The sequence below is a fragment of the Grus americana genome, chromosome 6 (genome assembly GCF_028858705.1).
Source record: "Grus americana isolate bGruAme1 chromosome 6, bGruAme1.mat, whole genome shotgun sequence".
In the NCBI taxonomy this organism is placed as follows: Eukaryota; Metazoa; Chordata; class Aves; order Gruiformes; family Gruidae; genus Grus; species Grus americana.
In genome coordinates, this window is record NC_072857.1 from 16,345,125 (window position 1) to 16,364,394 (window position 19,270).

Genomic DNA, 19,270 nt, shown 5'->3' on the forward strand with positions numbered 1-19,270 from the left:
TGACAAGGAATGTGAAAATGTAGGAGCATTTGAATGAGAACAGATGAGCTCACCAGGAACTGATGAGCAGGTAACTGGCGCTCTCCCAGTCTGGGTAATGATTTACTATCCCTTGTCCATTGAAAGCATTTTCTTCTCACTGACTGTCTTCTGTCAGCTGCCTCTTATCCCTTAAGGAGCTCCGAGGTAAATACCAAGGGAGATTTCATCAGGAAGCCACACTTCTCCTATGCAAGTAGGATTGAAATCCTTAGTCCCTGCAGTTTCTCTGAGCTGCTCTCATGTCCCTCAAGATGCTATAACCTCAATGTTCAGCCAAGTTCTGCCACATGATGTAACCATGACCTCAACCTGGAACTGTTCAAATATATTACATGGGGTGCAAATTCCTTGGTCTGGGCCCACCTCTTCTCCTACCCAGACTGAACCTCTGTACACCTGGAAACAGTTCATTTAGACCAAAAGAGCCAGGACAGTGCCCATTTTGGAAACCTGGATTTTACCATGGGATCATGTTGCAACTTAACTTGGCAGTCATAGAAATTGCTTTTGAAGCAATGAGGTTTTTTTCTGGCTTTACTCAACAGCAGAAATGCAGAAGCCAATTTTTCCAATGTTTTCCTCTTTTTTCTTTTTTTTTTTTGAAACAGCAACAATAAAAATTGACTGCTTCTCTTAGAAGAAAAAGAAAGGAATAATTGGAGGAACTACATTACATCACTTGCCTCGGCATTATTCTATAGCCTTTCTTCATCCTCATTTCATTTTAGGGGGGAGAAAACAATAGTCCAGTGTTAACACACCTGGTTAGAAATCAATAGGGCAGGCACAGATTCATTCATTGGTCAGCAACTTCCACGTGCCCACTGTGGCTCAGGAATACCAAGGACACACTTAACGGAGGGGACTAGAGTGAACGTTGCCTAGAGATTAGTTGCATGGTACAATCTAGAGCCCAAAATAGCGCATGCAGGGTTAGAGCCAGGTAGATCAGCAGTCACCTGATTTCGGAGCAGATTAGTTTGCGCAACGAGGTGAGCTTGTAGCTTCCCTTGACACCACTGAGGCGCGGCTTTCTCAAGCAGCGAAACAGGCTGGGGGGAGGGAGCATGTTTGAGTGAAAAGAGAAAAAAAATAAACAGAGAACAAGAGAGACACAAACATATATTTTTTAGGATAAAAAAAAAAAAATCACAACAGAGAGTGTATTTAGAGGCTGGGCCAAACCAGTATCACCAAGGCGAGAGAAAAAACAAACATCCCGGACCGATCAGTTACGAATCCTTTGAAGCATGCCAAGTTTAACAGTAATTAATGCTCCAGTGTGGGCTGGGATACTGCAGACCAGCCAGGCAGCTGTAAAGAGCAACAGATATTGTTGTTAGTGGCCTAGCACACAGACAACCTTACTCCAAAGTCATGGCTGTGAAGTGAGAGCTCCTTGAAGAGAGGTCAGGATTAATTAACAACTGTAATTATTTGCATGCAACAGCTGAAAGTCCACAGTGCTTTATTTTAATGGCGGGTTGTGAGTTTAGCAATAAGTGGAAGGAGTCCTGAGCGGGAAAAGAACATCCATATATTAGAGAAGAAAAAAAGAGACCATATAGCTCCAAAAAAGTATTTGCATTGCTGTTTGTGTTACCATACCATGAAACATAAATCAAATCAGTCCCATTTGTATGCTGTATCATAAACAAGATTTCTCTTTATTAGGGGCCTATCATCATATTCCAAAACACCGTACACCAGAACAACCCTACTTCAATGGTCACACGAGCAAAATCGCAGTCAGAGGAACAGAGAGGTGAACTTCCTATGTCAGCCGAGCACATGCTGAGCCCCAGCTGGTGCCCACAGCCCTGCAGAGCTGCGAGACTGTCAGCGTGGAGTCGCAGGCTGGGCTCTGAAACCTGCCTGTTTGGAGAGAACACCCATACATAACTTTCGGGGACTTACTGCTCCCATCTTTATAGGATCAAGACAGTGTCACATATTATCCCATGCATGAGCTTATGGCCTAAAGCAGAGGGTGGAAAGATTTGATCTACTGCGCATTTTGGCTAACAAGAAGAGTCCAAGTACTAAGAGACGGTTGCACAGGCTGAATCAGGAACACAGCACCAACTCCTAAATCTCAACATTTCAATCAAACTGCACTGTTCTTCATAATTTAACAAAAGAGCAACAAACAATCCCTTGTCTTACATGAGCATTTGGGGCAACATGAGCAAGTGCAGCAATGACAAAGGTGGCCAGCCTCTTTTGTGCAGATCACCAGGTACTAACCTGAGTAGATGAATTCCTACAAAAACATTTCCACTGCAGCAAAGATCCCACAGGCATGCACCAATACTAATACCACGCCCCAGGGAAATTCTGCTCTTACCCCCAAACACAGTGAAGTACTGCTTTGAAGAGAAGGCACAACCAGCTGGGCCTCATGCCTTGCATACAGAACCAAGACTTGCTTTGCCACACAAATGATGCAATGACACCTGAGCCATCAATCTCTCTCCCATTTGTCTGTCAAGGTTAATCACAGTGCATGCACTGGGTGAGCACATGACTGATGACTTGCAGCTTAAAAATAAAACTACTGTCAGTTGGCCATTAAATGCAGATCTTTTGCTCGGGCAAGAGATGCATCTTTATTTCTTCTATACAGAAGAAACACTAGCATCTCCTACATAAACCATATTTCCCCCTACCAGAAATAACTCTAAGCAAAGGATGACAACTCTTCTCAGCCTGGTTAAAAGATACAGATCCAGGCTCTTTTGCAATGCTCCTAGCCTGAAGAGTCCTGATGTGCTATGGCCCCCATGCAAGAGAATTAAAGATGTCTCCCCAGCCCTGGACTATTCTGTTGTGTCCAGATCTGTCCTGTGGAGTGGAGCACGTGGGTTCAAATTCACTTGGGGTACAGGAGTAATCCACAGCTTATTTTCTCGGCAGGTATTTGAACCACATGCCTCCTCTAGAACAAGGTTAGCACTATCATGTTTCTTCAGCTACCTTTAAACGAAAAATCTAAATTTTATCTTTAATGACATTTATTTTAATTTAAAAAAAAATTCCTGCACTTGCATGTTGGGCATACTCTGGGGTTAACCCTAGATCAAGCTATTTGCAAGTGTGAATGGAACCACACTCTGACAAGAGACAAGTCTTGTTTTCCTGCTTTCAGTCATATTTATTGTCCAGTAATTGTGACCAACAGACAACAGAACACAGTCATCAAGTGTGCATAGGGTGCATTTCCACCAATAAACTTGTAATTCACACTCTTAAGGGTCTCTGTCTTAGAATATCAGAGGACTTCACAATGCCAACCTCAAGTAACACTCAAACACTCTCACGCCTGCTATAAGATGGGGAGACAGAGCCCCAAGAAGCAGATAAACTGGCAAATTTTGCTGGGGCACTAGAAGGCTTTGCTTCTCCCAGAGGCACACAGGCTTTCCTGACAGAGGTTACTGGTCCTGCAGCATCTGAGGAAATGCACACCTAGGCCTTGGCCACCAAGAGATGCTCACTGATGACGGCGAGTCTGAACCAACACAACAGAGACCACCCTGCTTCCTAGAACTAAACATATGAGGCTGAAATACTGAGCCAAACTTCACCAGTTCATGACACCTCTCTCAACAAAACACATCCAATGAAGAGGTAGAGGTGCACTTAAAAACTGCTCAGTAACCAACTGCAGACCTCATGGAATGAAAGGATGGCTGCACATCCTTCTGCTTGCTTTACCTTTGCGATTTTGGTTTCGTCCTTCTTCTTTGCAGTTTGCAGGGCTTCAAAATGGTGTCTGGCACTGTCGTAATCCACAAGCTTCCTTCCTCGCTTCGCTATACGAGACTAAGAAAGATGGAGAAAAGAGTTGTGACAAGCTTCCCCAGCAGCCAAAACCCCAAAGCCTCTCAAGAAAAATCCCCCTCCCTCTTCACCCAACTTCCAGAGCACCCCATGCTCTGCCCACACAAGGACGCTCACTGGATACTCCACACAGGCTGCCCAGAGAGGTGGCCCTGGGAGCCACCAGTGACAGCCACCATTCCAGAGGGAGCCCCTCAGGAGGAGTGCAGACCCAGCTAGGCAAAGCAAAGGGCTGTGCCTTGCATCCTATGGGCACCTGCTTCATCATCTTCAGGGCCTCCTGAAGGCTGCAGCCAGTCTCTAACTACCCAGCTCACAAGCCTAGTTCGTGTGGAAGCTCAAAAGATTAAGTTCAACAAAAGAAGGCATTTATGTTGCCAGCATAGCAAAAGCACTCATCTGCATGCTGAGGATATGCCTAGGACAGTACTTGGGACCCTGCAACAGGACATCCAGACAGAAGTGACAGCAGCCACAGGCAGTGGTCCATTGTAACTAGCTATTAAGCAAGAAAAGTGTGAGGGAAAACCTGTAGCACTGCGTCACTACTAGGCAAGGCATACTGAAGCCATAACAAACTCGAGGAGGGACTCAACTGCGTACCAGACCGTGTTCAGGAATGGAATACTGACAGGTCCATGGGCGAGAATCCAGAATAGACAGTCAGGCCTGTGGCCTGATCCTCCATTACCCCTCTTCACCTGAGATGCCTCAGGCCCTCTCCCCCAGCACAGATTCACCTTGGCGAGGCTCAGGCCCATTGGATTAAGCACCATCCATCCCCCTTCGACCCTAACCCCCACACTCTCGACAAACGCCCCAGACTATGTGGGTCAGAGCACAGGTCGGTCTTCCCAGCCTGACCCTAGCGCCACCCCAGCTTGGAGAGCCAGGTCCAGTGTCAGTAATCAGCAGTCTAGAGACAGGCTGTGGAACTGGAGTGAAAAGGCATGGCAAGGAGCCAGAAGGATTTCTAATTAACCACAGCATCCAGGGAAATTGAAAGTGCAAGATGAAGAATCAGCATTGGGATTTACTTGCAAAAGCAAAATCCCCCCACTCCCCGCTGCACTTGGCAGGGGGATGCGGTCTCCTCTCCCATGGCTCCTGCAGATAAGCTGCAAAACCACACTCAGGGCTGATCTTTCTGCCAGACCAGCTGGGACCAGTTTGCACGTCTCCTACACACGCTTCTCTGCACTTTCAGGAAACGGTGCAGTCACCGTTCTACGTGAGTCACGGCAGATCTGCAGGATCTCAGCCACGCGCAAACCCAAACTGATTTCAAAGCCCTCAGGTCACTCCAAGAGAGGAATCACAAAGAAGCTGAGGCACCTCACAGTCGAGGTCACTAGAAGACGCCTCCCTGACATCATGCTGCCAGCTGGGCACAGAGACAGGATGTCAGAAGGGGCTTCCAGAAATATGACAACCTCTGAGATGCTAGTTAATGCATCTTCCACGCACACCAGATAAATCCATAATCTGGCCATGTGTTTTAAGAGAGAGGATTTTTCCCCTGGGTCAGACTGGTAGAGATAGAGGGAGTTTCGCCCACCTCTGTGACATAGCAAACAATCACTTCTAGGTTTCCGTGTCACCCCACCAGGGAGTTTGATTCAGTGTCACCCATCTCTCAACAAGGTCATTCCTGCCCTTTTTTGCAGCCCCAATCTTCTGACCCCCACTAGAGGACGTGGAAATGCTGCAAGCTATGGATACACCACGAGTCATCCTGGAGTAACCACCGATCACACAATTGCCTGTGATGGCAGGAATGGGATTTGGGCCAGTCCTAGAAGGCTGCAGGGTAGCTTCCTTGTAGGACTCTAAGAAAGCTGCAGCTACCCACCTCTATCTGATGGTAAAAACTGAACTCCAACAGAGTTTACTGCTTTGCAATAAATCCATCCTAATTTTAGCCTCCTTTAAATAAATAAATAACCACCACAAAACACTTTCGCCTCCCCTCCTTACCAATATTTGGGTTTAAACCTAGTAGAAACAGGGCACCAGTTTCAGTGCAAGACAGAAAATCACCAATTCCACAGCTATTCAGAACTTGGGTTATGGTTTATCTTCTCTAGGATCACTGCAGAGACCTGTATTTTTATTGTGTATTCTGCAACCTCAAGTAAACACTCACTCCATAATATTATAGATTATGCAAGAGTCCTACTCCAAGAAGCTATAGATACTGACCTGCAAAGAAAGGATAAAGTACTTTTTTGCATTCCTTTTTTTCAAGTTAGAAAAAACAGAGAGGCTTTGTTCACCTCCTCCCCATCCAACATTTAAAAATTATTCTCTTTAACTTACAAAAATTCCTTACTAAAGGAATGCTATGTTTTCACATTCCTGCTGTGGATCCTGTTGGAAGTAAAACAAATTCAAGGGAATTTGTCCGGCCCCTCAAGTGAAGAAGATTTCAGAATATGCTGGAATTTAAAAAAAGTAATGCATGCATGATCTAACTCATCACACGTTTGAATTACTGGGCTGTTAACAAAAAACAGGCCTTCATCATAACTAAATTAAAACCATCTTCTCTCCATAAATCATCTTTCATTATCACAGTAATGCCAGAATTCCAGGAAAAGCAGAAAATTTGCTTTTGTGGAAAACACAAAACAGAAAACTATTACCACAACAACCAAAACCAACTGAAATATTCTGTAAATTACTGGGGTTTTTTTGCCTGCCACCCTAAAGAACTCTAATTCCTTATCTGAAGCCAAACTACGCTTTTGCACAACTGTAGCAACCTTCAACAACAGTACTTAAAAGAGTTTCTACTAGTTGAACAAATCAGACTTGATATGAGCACCTCTCACTGCTCTGGGTTAGGGAGGATGATGCATTCAGCTGAACTACCAATAAAAACATATTGACCTTTTTAAATTCATACCACTGAAAGTTCATTTTAAACAAATAGACAACTCTGTGAAATAATTCCATATGTTATTGTAAGAACCAACAGAAAGCCAAATTCTCTCTCATTTTAGAAGGGGAAGCAGAGATGAGTAGTGCTCTCTTTAAAGCATCACTTAAATTGTGCATAAAATTACTTTAACTTCCCATTTTCTAGACCATCATTTGAAGACTGAGAAAGGGACATGAATAAAAAACACCTTAGTGACCCATTTGGAAGACAGAAAGGATCCATGGAGCTCCATGCCCAGCACCTTGAGTTTCGGTGGAATATGGTTAGTTTTGTGCTGCTTTTAAAATCCCACAATAAAACCTCAGCGGGACCCCAGCAGAATTAAGAAATCCTGAAGATACTAAGCACGGAAGAAACATGATACTCCGAGGTTACCCAGTGCACTGCCGACAAGGCTGGTAAAACGTGATTTGGACTGAAGAAGTGCAGAAGTCTGAGTCTACAGCGAGCCTGAAATAAAACCTTCTGCTTAGGAAGCAGCGCACGAGCCTTTGCGCTGCTAACCCAGGCACGCGGGGAGCGATCAGCCCCACAGCCCTGAGCGGGTGGAAAGCAGCAGCAAGCCTCTTCGCCCTTCCCCACTTCAGACTTCCAGGGACAGAACAGGCTGGAAAAATGAAGCAAAACCAAGAAGCCCCAGAAGGCAAGGACACTGCTGTTCACGGATCATTCTACAAGCCTGTGACCTGCCCCCCTTTGATACAGCACGATCCTCCTGAAGCAACAAATATTGACAAACGTTTTAAGAGATGTGTGGTGGGGAAAGGGTTGTTTTCACTGGGAAGAAGCCAAGCTGATACTTCCCATATGGTGATATCATTACTAGCACTTCCATGTGGTGAAGACATTTCCTGCATAACCTTCTCAAAACGAACGGAGGGGAGATAACTGTGGGGGAAGGGAGAGGACATCATTCAAACCCAGGTCCTTGGATACATTCTCCCCCAAAAAACCCACCTATCCAGCATTCCCCCTTCTCTGCAAAAAGCTGGTTGTATGTACAGCAGGACTTCAGGAAACACACAGAAATCTGCCTTCCATACCAGCCTCTACCTATAAAGCACATTTGCCACACGCTACTTCCTCAATGCTTTGTACTTGTAAGGAAGTTAAAAAACCAAAGGGCTGAAGAGAGTGACTGAGAGCTTGTGAGTTATTGCTGACACCGCCCTCCTGCGCTGTGATACAATAGGAAATTTTATGGATCCTCCTGTTTCACATTTATGGTTTCTCTTCCGCGTCTTTCCCCTGTATTCTTCATTCTTATTTCAAACCCAAAAGGAGAACCTAACATTTTCACATGAGCTGCAAAGATCTCAGCTGCTCTAAAAGGAGAGCTTGCAGCAGCACAGCACACACATCCTCCTAAAGGAGATGGGGATGCAAGAAATTGATTCTTATGAGGTTTCATCTTCTGTGACTCTCTAGATCAAAAGGTTTAAATAGAAGCTTACTTTAATATCTGGAAATTGGCCAAGGTACGTATCCATGGTCAGAAGTGCCTGATCCACCAGCTTCTGATGGAAATCCGTCCAGAGGAGATCATTGTTCTGAAAAACAAAATGAATGAGCTAACTAATAAGAACACAGAGCTCTGTATTTCCTTTTGTTCTTCCACAAGTGCTACAGTCAATAGTTTCAGTCCCCCAAAGCTCTTAAGAAAGTAATTTCTTTGGAAAAACTAAGGAGCAGAGAAGTTAGCTGAAAACAGAGGTCATGCCAGAAATGTAGAAACACAGAAGAAAGCTTGATGCTGCCAGTTCAGGTGACCTCTCGAAGGACACAGTGCCCTTCATGAACCTCCCTTTGAAGACCCATCTTTTCCTCCACAGTGCTAGCCCAAGTCCATACAACGGAAGGGAAGATGAAGGTCAGGCTGGCTTTACCTCCTTCTCCCAGCGGCCACAAGAATGAGACACCTGACGCCACTAGGCAGCATTTTCTGCTTTTCATTACAACACAGTTTTCTGGAGGATAATGAACAATAACAGAAAGCTATTCTAGCAGTCTTCAGCCTTCACACCACCTGTCTCCACAGCCCAGTGGAGGTCACATCCAAGGCTTGCATCCTAACCTGTGCACACTTTATCCTTGATCTTATCTCAGGCACAGTAACTTCCCATCAACACTTTAGATTAGGTGGAAATTGACGCTTTCTCCTGTTTTTCCACTTGAACGAAAGGGTTTGGCTAAAACATTCAGGAAAAATGCCCACTTTATGTGGGAATTTTTTTTTTTTTTTTTTTTCTTTTTTGGCAGGAATAGCACTTATCTCCTGCCTGTGTTTTCCTGAAAGAGAGACATATAAACAAAGGCATTAAAGGAGGAGGTGGAGGGCTGGAAATATTCCTGCAGCCCCTCAGAATAGCTACAGTTAGTTCTCAGGACTCATGCTCCCTTTGACCTCTCTGGCTCAAATTCTCTGAAGGGACAGTCTCCCAGGAGGCACCGCAGTGGCTCAGGAAGAAACAAGGCCAGAGAACATGAAGCCAAACCAGTTGAATTACAACTCCATTATTTACTGCAACAGCACTTCCTAATGGAAAGTTTCCATGTTAATGCAAAAATTGACCTGGAAACGTTCACGTTTTGTTTGATTTATCTGCTTTGAAGTCAGTATTTCCTGGGCAAAATGCAGATGTTATTTCAGGTGAGATTTTCTGCAGGGGAATGCAGGAGGGAAGAATTTCTCTCCTGCTCTCCCATCTATTCCTTCCTCACTGCTCCAATGCCACAGACAGCTGCAGATAAGCCCAGTCCTGCAGCCTCATGGCAGATGGATCCACAGAGCTGAACTGCCACAGCTGCTGCCCAGCACAACAGCTGAGCAGGAGAGCGGAGGGCACCTGCCTCCAGCTGGACCCACCGCACACACATGCCAAGGGGATCCAAGCTATCAAGTGACAGGTTGTGCCCTAAGATCCACAGAAAACACCTGGGAAAGCTGGACAATTACCTCACCAAGGGATGAGAACAGCAGCAGGTTGGGGTGACACATGGCTCAGCCAAACAAGGTGGCAAGCAAAATATGGCAGCTGGTGGTACTGCTGTGAGTGGGAGATTGTTGCAGCTACACAATGGCTGCTCTGACCATGCTTTGGCCATAGATTTAGTCTCCCTTTTCTCTTGCACGGAGTGTAAGCAATGCATCCAGTTGACCCTACTGACTCTCTTTTGGCATCCTCTGTCCCTGTTTAGCCACTGTTGGGGGAAAAAACTGCTTGTGGGCGTAAGCATACAACTTTGTGTAGCATTCAAGCATCCGGCGACAGCGTCCTACACAGACAAAAGTACAGGCCACATCCCTTCAGCTTTCCCTTCTTCCCAATGATGAATTTGTCTCTCCCAGTTCTGCGCAGTCATATGTCTGAAGAAATGTGGCACACAGACAGAGCTTCCAAAGCTCATCTCTGCTGACAGATCAAGCCTGGTGACCCCACATCCCGGACAGAGTCTTACCTCTGCTATTTTATTTGTGTCATCTCTCCCAGGCCAATCCGGCTCATAAACTTCCTGCAGACATTCTGTCAGCTTCTTGGAGGCCTCATGCATGGCTAGGAAGGAAGAGGGAACTGCTTCAGAAAGAAGGAAATAGTGTGTTTCTCACAGCTTAACCCTCACCCTGAAGAATGGGGACACAGGAGAGTTATAACAAATGCTAAGCTCTTCCTTACAGAATGTTTGACCCTTGATAATACAGAGGTGGAAGGTAACCAGAGAGAGAAAGGAACCAAGGATGCAGTTGCATCAAACCCTTTGTGTTCATCGTGAGAGTCTATCTGCTAAGACAGCACCACCTGTTCAGCATCAAAGCACACCCCCATTCCGTCCCAGCTGGTCCTGAAGGATTCTGGAAGATCCCCCACCCAGACAAAGCTGAGCTTTCCTACAACTCACACCTGAGGAAACACCAGGAAGGGGATGGCTGCAGAAACCTCACTGCGTACGTAAGCACTAGAGGGGAAACAATCCTCTGCTTATGAAGACCTTACCTTTTACAGAAGCCAGGTAAGTTCGGAGGTCCTTCTGCAGCCTCGTGCCTTCAGACTGTGAACGTAAGGGGAAGACCATCAGTTATTTTCTCATATAAAGAGAGTGCAAGAAGGAGCAGTAAAGCATTTCTAAATTTTTAAAAAAAAAAAAAAAAAACAAAAACAACATGATCTTGCAGATAGGCTACACACCAGCCCTATGACCACATGCAACATAAATGTTAACAGGACCACACAGCCCTCTGACTTGGTAAGCCCACAGCCTGCAGGCACGTTTGGCCAACAATACCACCAAGATACCAAGTAACTTGATGCGTGTAAAGCTGTGGTTTGCTTTTTCCAGCAGAGCCAGCTTTACTGTTTTGATTTTGTACAAGCAACTAGAGAGGGTACTAAGGGCAGCCATTAGTTTATAAGCCAAGGGCTGGTGGGTCTATGCAATAACTGTAACTGAAGGGAGGCTGTAGGATATAGAAGACAGATCAAATTGATTTATTTTGTACTGGTTTGGGAGCAGTTTTGCTTACCACTTTTTCCTGCCACACTGCAAACCAAAACCTCAGTGCAAAGTGGGTACAAGGGACCCCTGACCTGCTCAGACATCCTCTCTAAACTGTCCTGTGCAGCAGGGCTTGCAAATACAGAGTTAACCATCTTTTTCTTTAGCTTCACTAAGGTGGAGGTGGCCTGCCAGCAGCAGATCTCACTCACTAGGAAACAAAGAATTAAAACCAGAAGCTGGGCTGAGTTTTGCCAGTTTGAGCCTTCAGATGACACATCTGCAGTGCAGTAGAAGAGCACAGATTAGAAAGGGTCACAGAGATTTTCACAGTGAAGTTGGTTGAGACGTGCATACATATATGCCCTCCCCATACGACTGCTCTCCTGCACTAGGATAAGCATACTGAGGCCCACCTTCCCTCTACCTTGCCATGTGTCACGGACAGTGGTGCAAAGCAGACAGGGAAATACTCCCAAATCCAGAGAGTGCCATTATACAAACAGAAACGAAAGGAAGAGCAAGGCTTGAGAAGCTGACCGACATTACCACAGTGCATGTCAAAGCAAGGGAAGGAGCAAACATTGAGGATGCCTGCACAGACAATCTCTGGAGCATGCAAGAAGTACAGAAAAAGTTTAAGAGGCAAAGATGTCTGTTATAAAAGGGTTTCCCTTACCCTGAGGGATCTCATTGGATCCTCACTACCCCCCAAAGTAGCTGCAAAAACAAGAATGCAGGAAAGAGACAACTATACTTCGCACCTTCCTCACAGCTTGCTGCCATTCCTCCTCCTCTTTCTCAGTTTGTGTCCCATTGCGGGGGGTCCAGCATAATGAATTTTGACAGCTGAAGACAACTCCAGAGACAAGGAGCTCATGGGACATCTCTGACAGCTGCTTCAGAGCTACTGGCTTCAAAAGCAGATGTTTCCCCATGAGCCCTCCCCACGACTCAGGCATCTCTTGCCTCAACTGAGCTCATGCTGTGATCCCTTGTGCTCTCAGTGCAGCTGTGCTCTCTAAACAGAGGTTAAATCTGCCCAACTGTTGAAGTGGCAGTGCTAGCATAGCTTTGTGGAAAAATCCATCTGCTTCCAACATTACGGCCCAATTTGTTTTCCTGGCCTTGAAAGTTCTGGATGAGTTCACAATTGTTCTTTTCCTACTGCCACCAACAAAGGAAACAAGGGATGGGAAAGAGCTGGCCACTTTTATGAAAGAAAGTCAGACTCCTGGAGAAATATTGGGTACTGACCCAAAGAGAGTACAAGAGGAAAGGAATAATGACATCTGCTGCAAAAGTCCTAGGACTTCTTAAAACACAAGGCAAACAAACGTAGAGCTTTTTGCTGGCTTAAGGGGAATGTGGAAACCTGGGCGGATGAGGCCTTCCTAGCAGTGCAATCAGAAACCACCGGGGAGGAGGTGCCAGAGTAATCAAGGAGCACACACACACACAGAGCAGACCATCAGGGAGGCTGAGCTGACAAGCAGCAGTTCAGTCAAGCTGTTATGTGTGTTTGCTTGTGCCTGATGCAGGAAGCAAGAATGGCTTAGAGGAAAGCAGTGCTGTCTGCCTAGCATTGGTCCAGGTTAGAAATCCCATTCTGGAACGGGCAAGATCAGATATCAGAACACAAGAGGAAATAGCACAGAAGAAAGTATGCAAAATCCCTCAGATGGATACATTGTCATCCTGCAACTGTATCATTTTGAAAGATTACTAAATTTCAACACACAATTTCGAGGTTATCTGAAACTAATCAGCGGGGAAGATCCTCTGCAGAACTTGCCCACTAGACACTTTGGCCACTGCAATGTCTAGAATGTAACTCTCAAAATTATAGCATTTAAAACCAGAAACCACCTCTCAAATTGTGCCCATACTTGACCAAGTCCTGCTAAAGCAGCACATGACAGAACCTAGACTCATGAACTCTTCAAGTCTCGATACCCAGTCCCAAAGTCATTAGGGCAAAAGGATCCTGAGAGGTACACCGGCATCACAATTAACGTCAAATCAAGATTTTTAGATAGACCACCTGAAAAACCTGCAAGTCATGTCCCGAATACTGGAGCGTGCAATTACAGCAATGCACAACTCGCCTTTGCCGTTCTCTAGGCACTTGTCTTGCCACGATGTGCAGTCAGCCAATATGCAGTGCTACATCCTGCAGCTGGAGTGGTCTAAGTTAACCCTTGCTGGTGTTTAAAGTCAGAGTTACAGCTGATCTCCATGACGATGGGATTAACTAAGCCTCTTAAAAGTACCAAGCCTGCCAGGGAGAGTGAATAGACTTTACAGCCGGTAAGATCTGCAGGCAGAAAGATTTTCAGAGAGGCCCATGTGCAGAGTTTTGCCATGAAATCCATTTCCCTGGCTTCCCTGGGCACCTGGAGTTCCCATCCAAGTCCCTCTTCGGTATTTCCATTGCTTTATTTCTTGCTCACCAGTAAAGTGGATTCCTCACTTGTTACAAGGGTTTCTTTTTATTATTTTAAGCATTAATGCTTTCTTGAGAAACTTTGGCAACTGCTTTTTCTCTGTGCACGCAGCACCTGCTTTCTTCAAGCAGGCTACAGTGACCTGTCAAGTACAGCCATGATTCTGCATAAACACCTCTCGCAACACGGTTAGACACTGTCAAATACTGTATTGAACAGAAGCTTTCAACACTCTTGAGTGCATATTTAAGATACTTCCTAAAAGGTTAAAAAAAAAAAAGTAGGGAAGAGTTAAACTGGAATCTGGAAAATCAATCCACTTCCCAGTTATCAAAGAGCAGTAAGTTTAAGGGTGTGCAGAGGGAAGTTCTAGAGGTATGGTTGTAATTTAACCCTGTGAGCCTATAACACAACCAGGTATATTATGAAGGACAGTATGTACTGGAAGATGCATATTTAAAAATAGAAGTGCTGTCCTTGGGAGGCTGGAGGAGCTCTCTCTCCAAAGACCTAATGAACCACCTATTACTTACAGTTCTGTTAAATTAAAACACAAGAGTGGTTTGGTTTCTTTTTGTGCTTTCTTGTTTTGTTGGGGGGGTGTGGGGGGGTGTTATTTACAATACCTTTCACTGAGCACTAGCTAAGTATGTGATTTTCTGCAGAGCTGTTTATCAGTAGTGAAGAGGTTTTCTAAAACCCTTTCCCCCCCGCCAATCTTCAAAAGAAATTCTTTCATCCTGACATTAGACTGTGACCCCTTCTTAACATAAGTTCCCTGCTTTTGCAGTTCTGATGGGAAAGATTTTTATTATCAGCAGGGATGTTCTACACCTGAGAGGGACAGGTAATGTCTGGTTCCAGATTAGATTAATATAGGGCTGGAAGAGCAGACTGTGGAATTATGGGAGGCGAGGGGGAACATTGAAACAACAGCCCCGGATAGGCCCCTACTTAGCAAAACTTCAGAGCTGTTAAGACGCAAAGCATGAACAACTGGTGAGAAGCTCCCAACCTGGGGTATCAGGCAATCTGTTAAACTTGTTTTGCTACACAAGGAAGAAATGGAAAATGCTGGGCATGAAGGGTTCTTGCCTGGACAGAAAGTCTCTCTCTGAGCTCCTAACTGTAATGGTCCACAGCCAAACCTACGCTGCAAGAGCAAAGACTAAGTCCACGCTGCCTGCCCTGCATGCTGAGGCTGTGCCGAACACCGTGGGGTATGGGCAGAGATGGATGCAGCCCATGCCAGCGGCAGCTTGTCTCTCATGTGTTTGGTGTGAAACGCTGTAAACCAACCCAGAACTTCCACACGAGTGACAGCTCATGAAGGGTATCAAAACCCAGCTGCTCTGTCAGCGGAAACACAACGCGGTGCCAGGTGTAAGGGCTGCCACCAGCCTCCCACTCTCTGTCTCTCCAACAAGTATCTCAAACACAGGGAGAGAGAAGCCAAAGCCTGGCATACCTCAGGCAGGGGCTGTATTGCACCTTTGCAGCGGGCCTCTTGCTCCCAGGTCTGTGAGGACAATTTCGGGACAGACCCTTGTGCCTGAACACAAGGGATGTTGGTAAAGGGAAGGAGGGGGGAGCCTTCGAATGAACTTCTTGGGAGGTTAATTGCCAAAGATAATCTGTCATGAAGGAGTGATACGGAGGCCAGTTGTGCTGCTCGTCAAGCCTTCAAGAGACACAGGCGAGCCCTGTAGCCCTGCAGAAGCACGATTATGTCCAGCTCATTTGTCACGCAGTAAATCCATCTGTCTGAGCTAAAAAACTCCTACCATTCAGAGAGCGCAGAGCAGTGCTCTTATATGAACCTGAATGGACAGAGAGCTGGGAAGCGCAATGCTTTCCCTTACGTTTGCTCAATCACCATTTGAGAACCACAAGACGCCTTGGTTGAAAATGAGTACGTGATTTTTAGACCTGCTCCCCATTCATTGACAGCCCACACATGGCAACATATGCAAAGTGGCCCAACACAGTCATTAGAGTCAGAGGAGCCTCTAATCAAGCAGCAAACAAGGCCACTGCCTGGTATCACCCCAGTCAGTTCTACAAGAGAGCTGTGCTGTCACAAGCCTGCAGCAAAAGATCAGCTTTCCTCCAGACTTAGGTTTCCCACTGGAGCAGACCTGGTAAGGAAAGGCCATAGAAATCTCACACGTAGCTATACTACACACATATCTCATACATATAAGAATAAAAACAAGTATGTGTATATGCACATATAGGTTTTTTCCCCAGTCTGCTTGGCATCATAATAATTCCTCAGCCCTGGATATCCTAACAATCCAGCTAACACGCATTTATGGTTTGCCCTGTAAGATAGGTGTTGTTTGCATTTATTTTAGTAATAGGGAAACTGAGGGCCAAAGCAAAACCAACAGACCCCAAGCAGCAAATGCAGAGCAGCCTCTAGCTCCTTTGATAAAGTATTTGCACAATTTAGCTCATGGCCAGGCCTTGCAAGACAGGAAAAGAAATTCAGCTGTAAGGGGTACAGAGGCAGTGCCTCTTTAACAGGCTTCTCAGTGCACCACTGGCACTTGTGGCTTTGGGAACTGAAAAGCCATCCCAGACAGCCAGATCAAGAAGTTTAGATTTGAATTTTTCAGTATCGCTCCTTTAAAAATACTATTTCCTCATTGCTGATACTTTAAAATGATACGGAAAAGTCACACCTGGTAATGTCATGTCATCAGAAAGAAGCCAAACTGTATTCCTCTGTGTCCAAGAGAGTATCATTGGTGGACATGCTATAGAGATATTGCATGAACTTCTGGAGCAACAGCTACTATCGCTGCCAAGAGAATGAGCATTAGTCTCCAGGAATCCGCAGTCAGCTCCGGTTAGACATAAGTCAAAGTCAGACTGAAAGATTTTCATTATATTCAGCTGTGGCAAATCCCTTCTCAGCTGGTTTTGTGACACATAACCACATCTGCTGAGTCTCAACAGACACGATGCAGCTGCTGCTAACAGCTCCAGAAAAAGGTCCTAAATACATCAGGGCGCAAAGAGGCTAAAAGGTTTCTTCAGCACCACCTGAGCTCTGGTGTGGCATGCATCTCCTGCCATGAAACAGAAATAACACTTCCCTTAACACCAAGCATTACGGTGCAAATTCCCTGGGGTAACTGATGTTTTCCCCTTCTCTGGGTGGTGAAAGCTCCAGATAAAAAAAGAAAACCAAAAAACCACACCCAGATCAAGATATAAATGCACTGCTGTTTAAACAGAAGGGCCGGGGAAAATTGCTACACTGTTAAAATATTTTTGTGAGCTAAAATATAGGGATGAAGCAGACATGCAAAAGAATAATGAGTCAGGCCTGACACAGCGATTGTGCAAGGATGGTGAGGAAGTTAGATTTAGATCTTTGCCATCAAAGGATGTTCCCTTTTCACCATTTGCTTTCTTTGTCTCTTTTGCCCTTCGCTGCACTTCGGAAACTCAATCTGCCTTGTTCCATTTTATTTTTGCTTTCTGTTTCCCATCCTATCCATCTTTTGGAGACACAATGTTGCTCTTAAATCTCTGCTTCCAGCCCAGCAGGAAAAATTACAGTACAAAGCAGCTGCTAAGTAAAGGAAGTGTTCCGGTTCAGCTATTTCTTTTCCTAAACTTGAGTGTAGAACAAGTATTATTTTTCAGCATACACTCTCACTGACTCCACGATAGGGACACCGGAAGTCACAGTGTAATTTCTCATAAGTTAACAGCTACGAGTTATGGGTCACTTCAGTAGGCCTATGGCATCATTTAATTTAGTGGGATTTAATTGCATATTGCAGCAGATGACTGGAAGCGAATACTGAAACCCAGGGTGTAATTACATATCGCCAATTATCTTACCAGCTGTTTGTTGAAGTTCTGCACACACTGTTCAAACTGCTCATCTTTTGTTTCATCTGCTTTCCCAAGCTTCTGAAGGACCTGCAGGAAGAGAAGAGAAAGATAGGAGACTTCAAACACAGACGCAGCAAAGCAGAGACAAAGAAACAAGTTTTTGCTCATGAGGCTGAAAGGAGGAAAGTTAAAAGTCTCCCTTATTCTTGCACTCAGAATTTCTGGAATATTTCTCTGCACAGTCATAGTTTTAAAAAGGACTTACAGGCAAATTAGGATGAACTCAGACCTCATACTTTGCTGTACCAAAGAGCATGACTGAGGTTTGTCATTCACCGGCCTAATGTTTTTTGCTGACAAAGCAATAGCAATGGTGGTGGTTATCTCCTGGATGCCTTTTGTGTTGTGTGGTTACACTTCTCCTGATTTAACACTAGTCTCTGGTACAGACAGGGTGAATTTTTTTTGCTCCCAGAACAGCTGGACTGTCCTCAAAACACAGAAAGCCATGCAGAGACCTCCTTAGAGAGAGAAGGTGGCTGGAGCAGTGAAAATCCCACCTTTTCTCACTATGTACATGCTTGGCAGGAGCTGGCTGTTGAGAGCAACTGGGGACCTTACACCATGAATCTACATGATACTGAGTCACACTCAGTCTAAGTGTCATGTCTGAGAGTGTCAGCAGCCAGCCCTGTTCCTCTCACTGCCTCCCTGCACAGCACAGCTCCCCACAGCCTGTAGAAAAATCCTTATCAGACTACTTCCCTTATCACACTTCTCTCTTAATGATCTCCCCATGCAGTTAAGTGGATTGCTCCCAGGCTTTGAACAAAGCACTTCATTTTCTGGGCAGGAAGGTAGGTCCATCACAAGAGGGCTGGGCAAACTGCCGCTGTGGAGGAGGGCAGCAGTTACTTATCATGCCCCAAGCAACTCCAGCAGCAGGGAGACAAGGATGTAAACTATAGCCAGTTCAGGTCAAATACAGCATCTTTGTTAATCAAAAATAAAACCTGACCATGCCAAAAAAAAAAAAAAAAAAAAAAAAGCAAGCAAGCCTGGTCTCACAGGGCCAGCAAAACCAGAGAAAAGCCCACCCAGTCCTCAGTAACAGGAGGTTCTGGGGAGCCAGAGGTGAGCTAAAAAGGGTGCTGAGGGAACACCTCAAAAAGCAAGGAAGCCCTACCTGGCAAGAGCATGACTGCCCAAGAGACAGAAAGACTGGAAAGCTGAAGTGTCTCTTGCTCTGCTGAGCGCAGCAGTCCTTTAGCCACAGGTCACAGCCATCATGTTCAGCCCCTCTTGGAGAGAAGAGGGTCAAGATGGAAAGGCAGGTGCATGCTACTGCCATCACGTCTACAGGAAGGCCACTAGGAAGTATCTCCAGACCAGCCGCTCTGAGGGACTGCCAGGTAGCCATGACAGCCACCCAAACCAGCTTCCTCCAGCTCCTTCTCCTACCCATGGACCTTCTCAGAGAATGTAAAGAGGACTCTTCCCCTGCAGGGCAGTGATCAGACTTTCATGTTTGGTCCCCCAAATGGCATTGAGAAGGTCCATGCAACAGGATGTAGAATAGAACAGAACATTTTCACTTGGAAGGGACCTACAACGATCATTTAGTCCAACTGCCAACGTACCTACTGGC

At 45.5% G+C, this 19,270-nt stretch overlaps 1 protein-coding gene across 16 annotated transcripts in view; it reads right to left on the bottom strand.

Annotated features, from left to right (window-relative positions):
- Window positions 1–19,270, bottom strand: part of BIN1 (bridging integrator 1) — a 101,123-nt gene that overhangs the window by 39,808 nt on the left and 42,045 nt on the right. For 11 of the 16 annotated variants that reach the window (XM_054829888.1, XM_054829887.1, XM_054829891.1 and 8 more), the window contains exons 2-6: window positions 17,629–17,709; window positions 10,822–10,876; window positions 10,289–10,383; window positions 8,284–8,379; window positions 3,760–3,867 (exon numbers count right to left, since the gene is read on the bottom strand). In XM_054829888.1, coding sequence (XP_054685863.1) covers window positions 3,760–3,867; window positions 8,284–8,379; window positions 10,289–10,383; window positions 10,822–10,876; window positions 17,629–17,709 — 435 coding nt within the window. Of the gene's footprint in view, window positions 1–1,001; window positions 1,095–3,759; window positions 3,868–8,283; window positions 8,380–10,288; window positions 10,384–10,821; window positions 10,877–17,628; window positions 17,710–19,270 lie in introns of all 16 variants that reach the window. The other 5 variants (XM_054829885.1, XM_054829884.1, XM_054829886.1 and 2 more) reach the window with 1 other exon arrangement.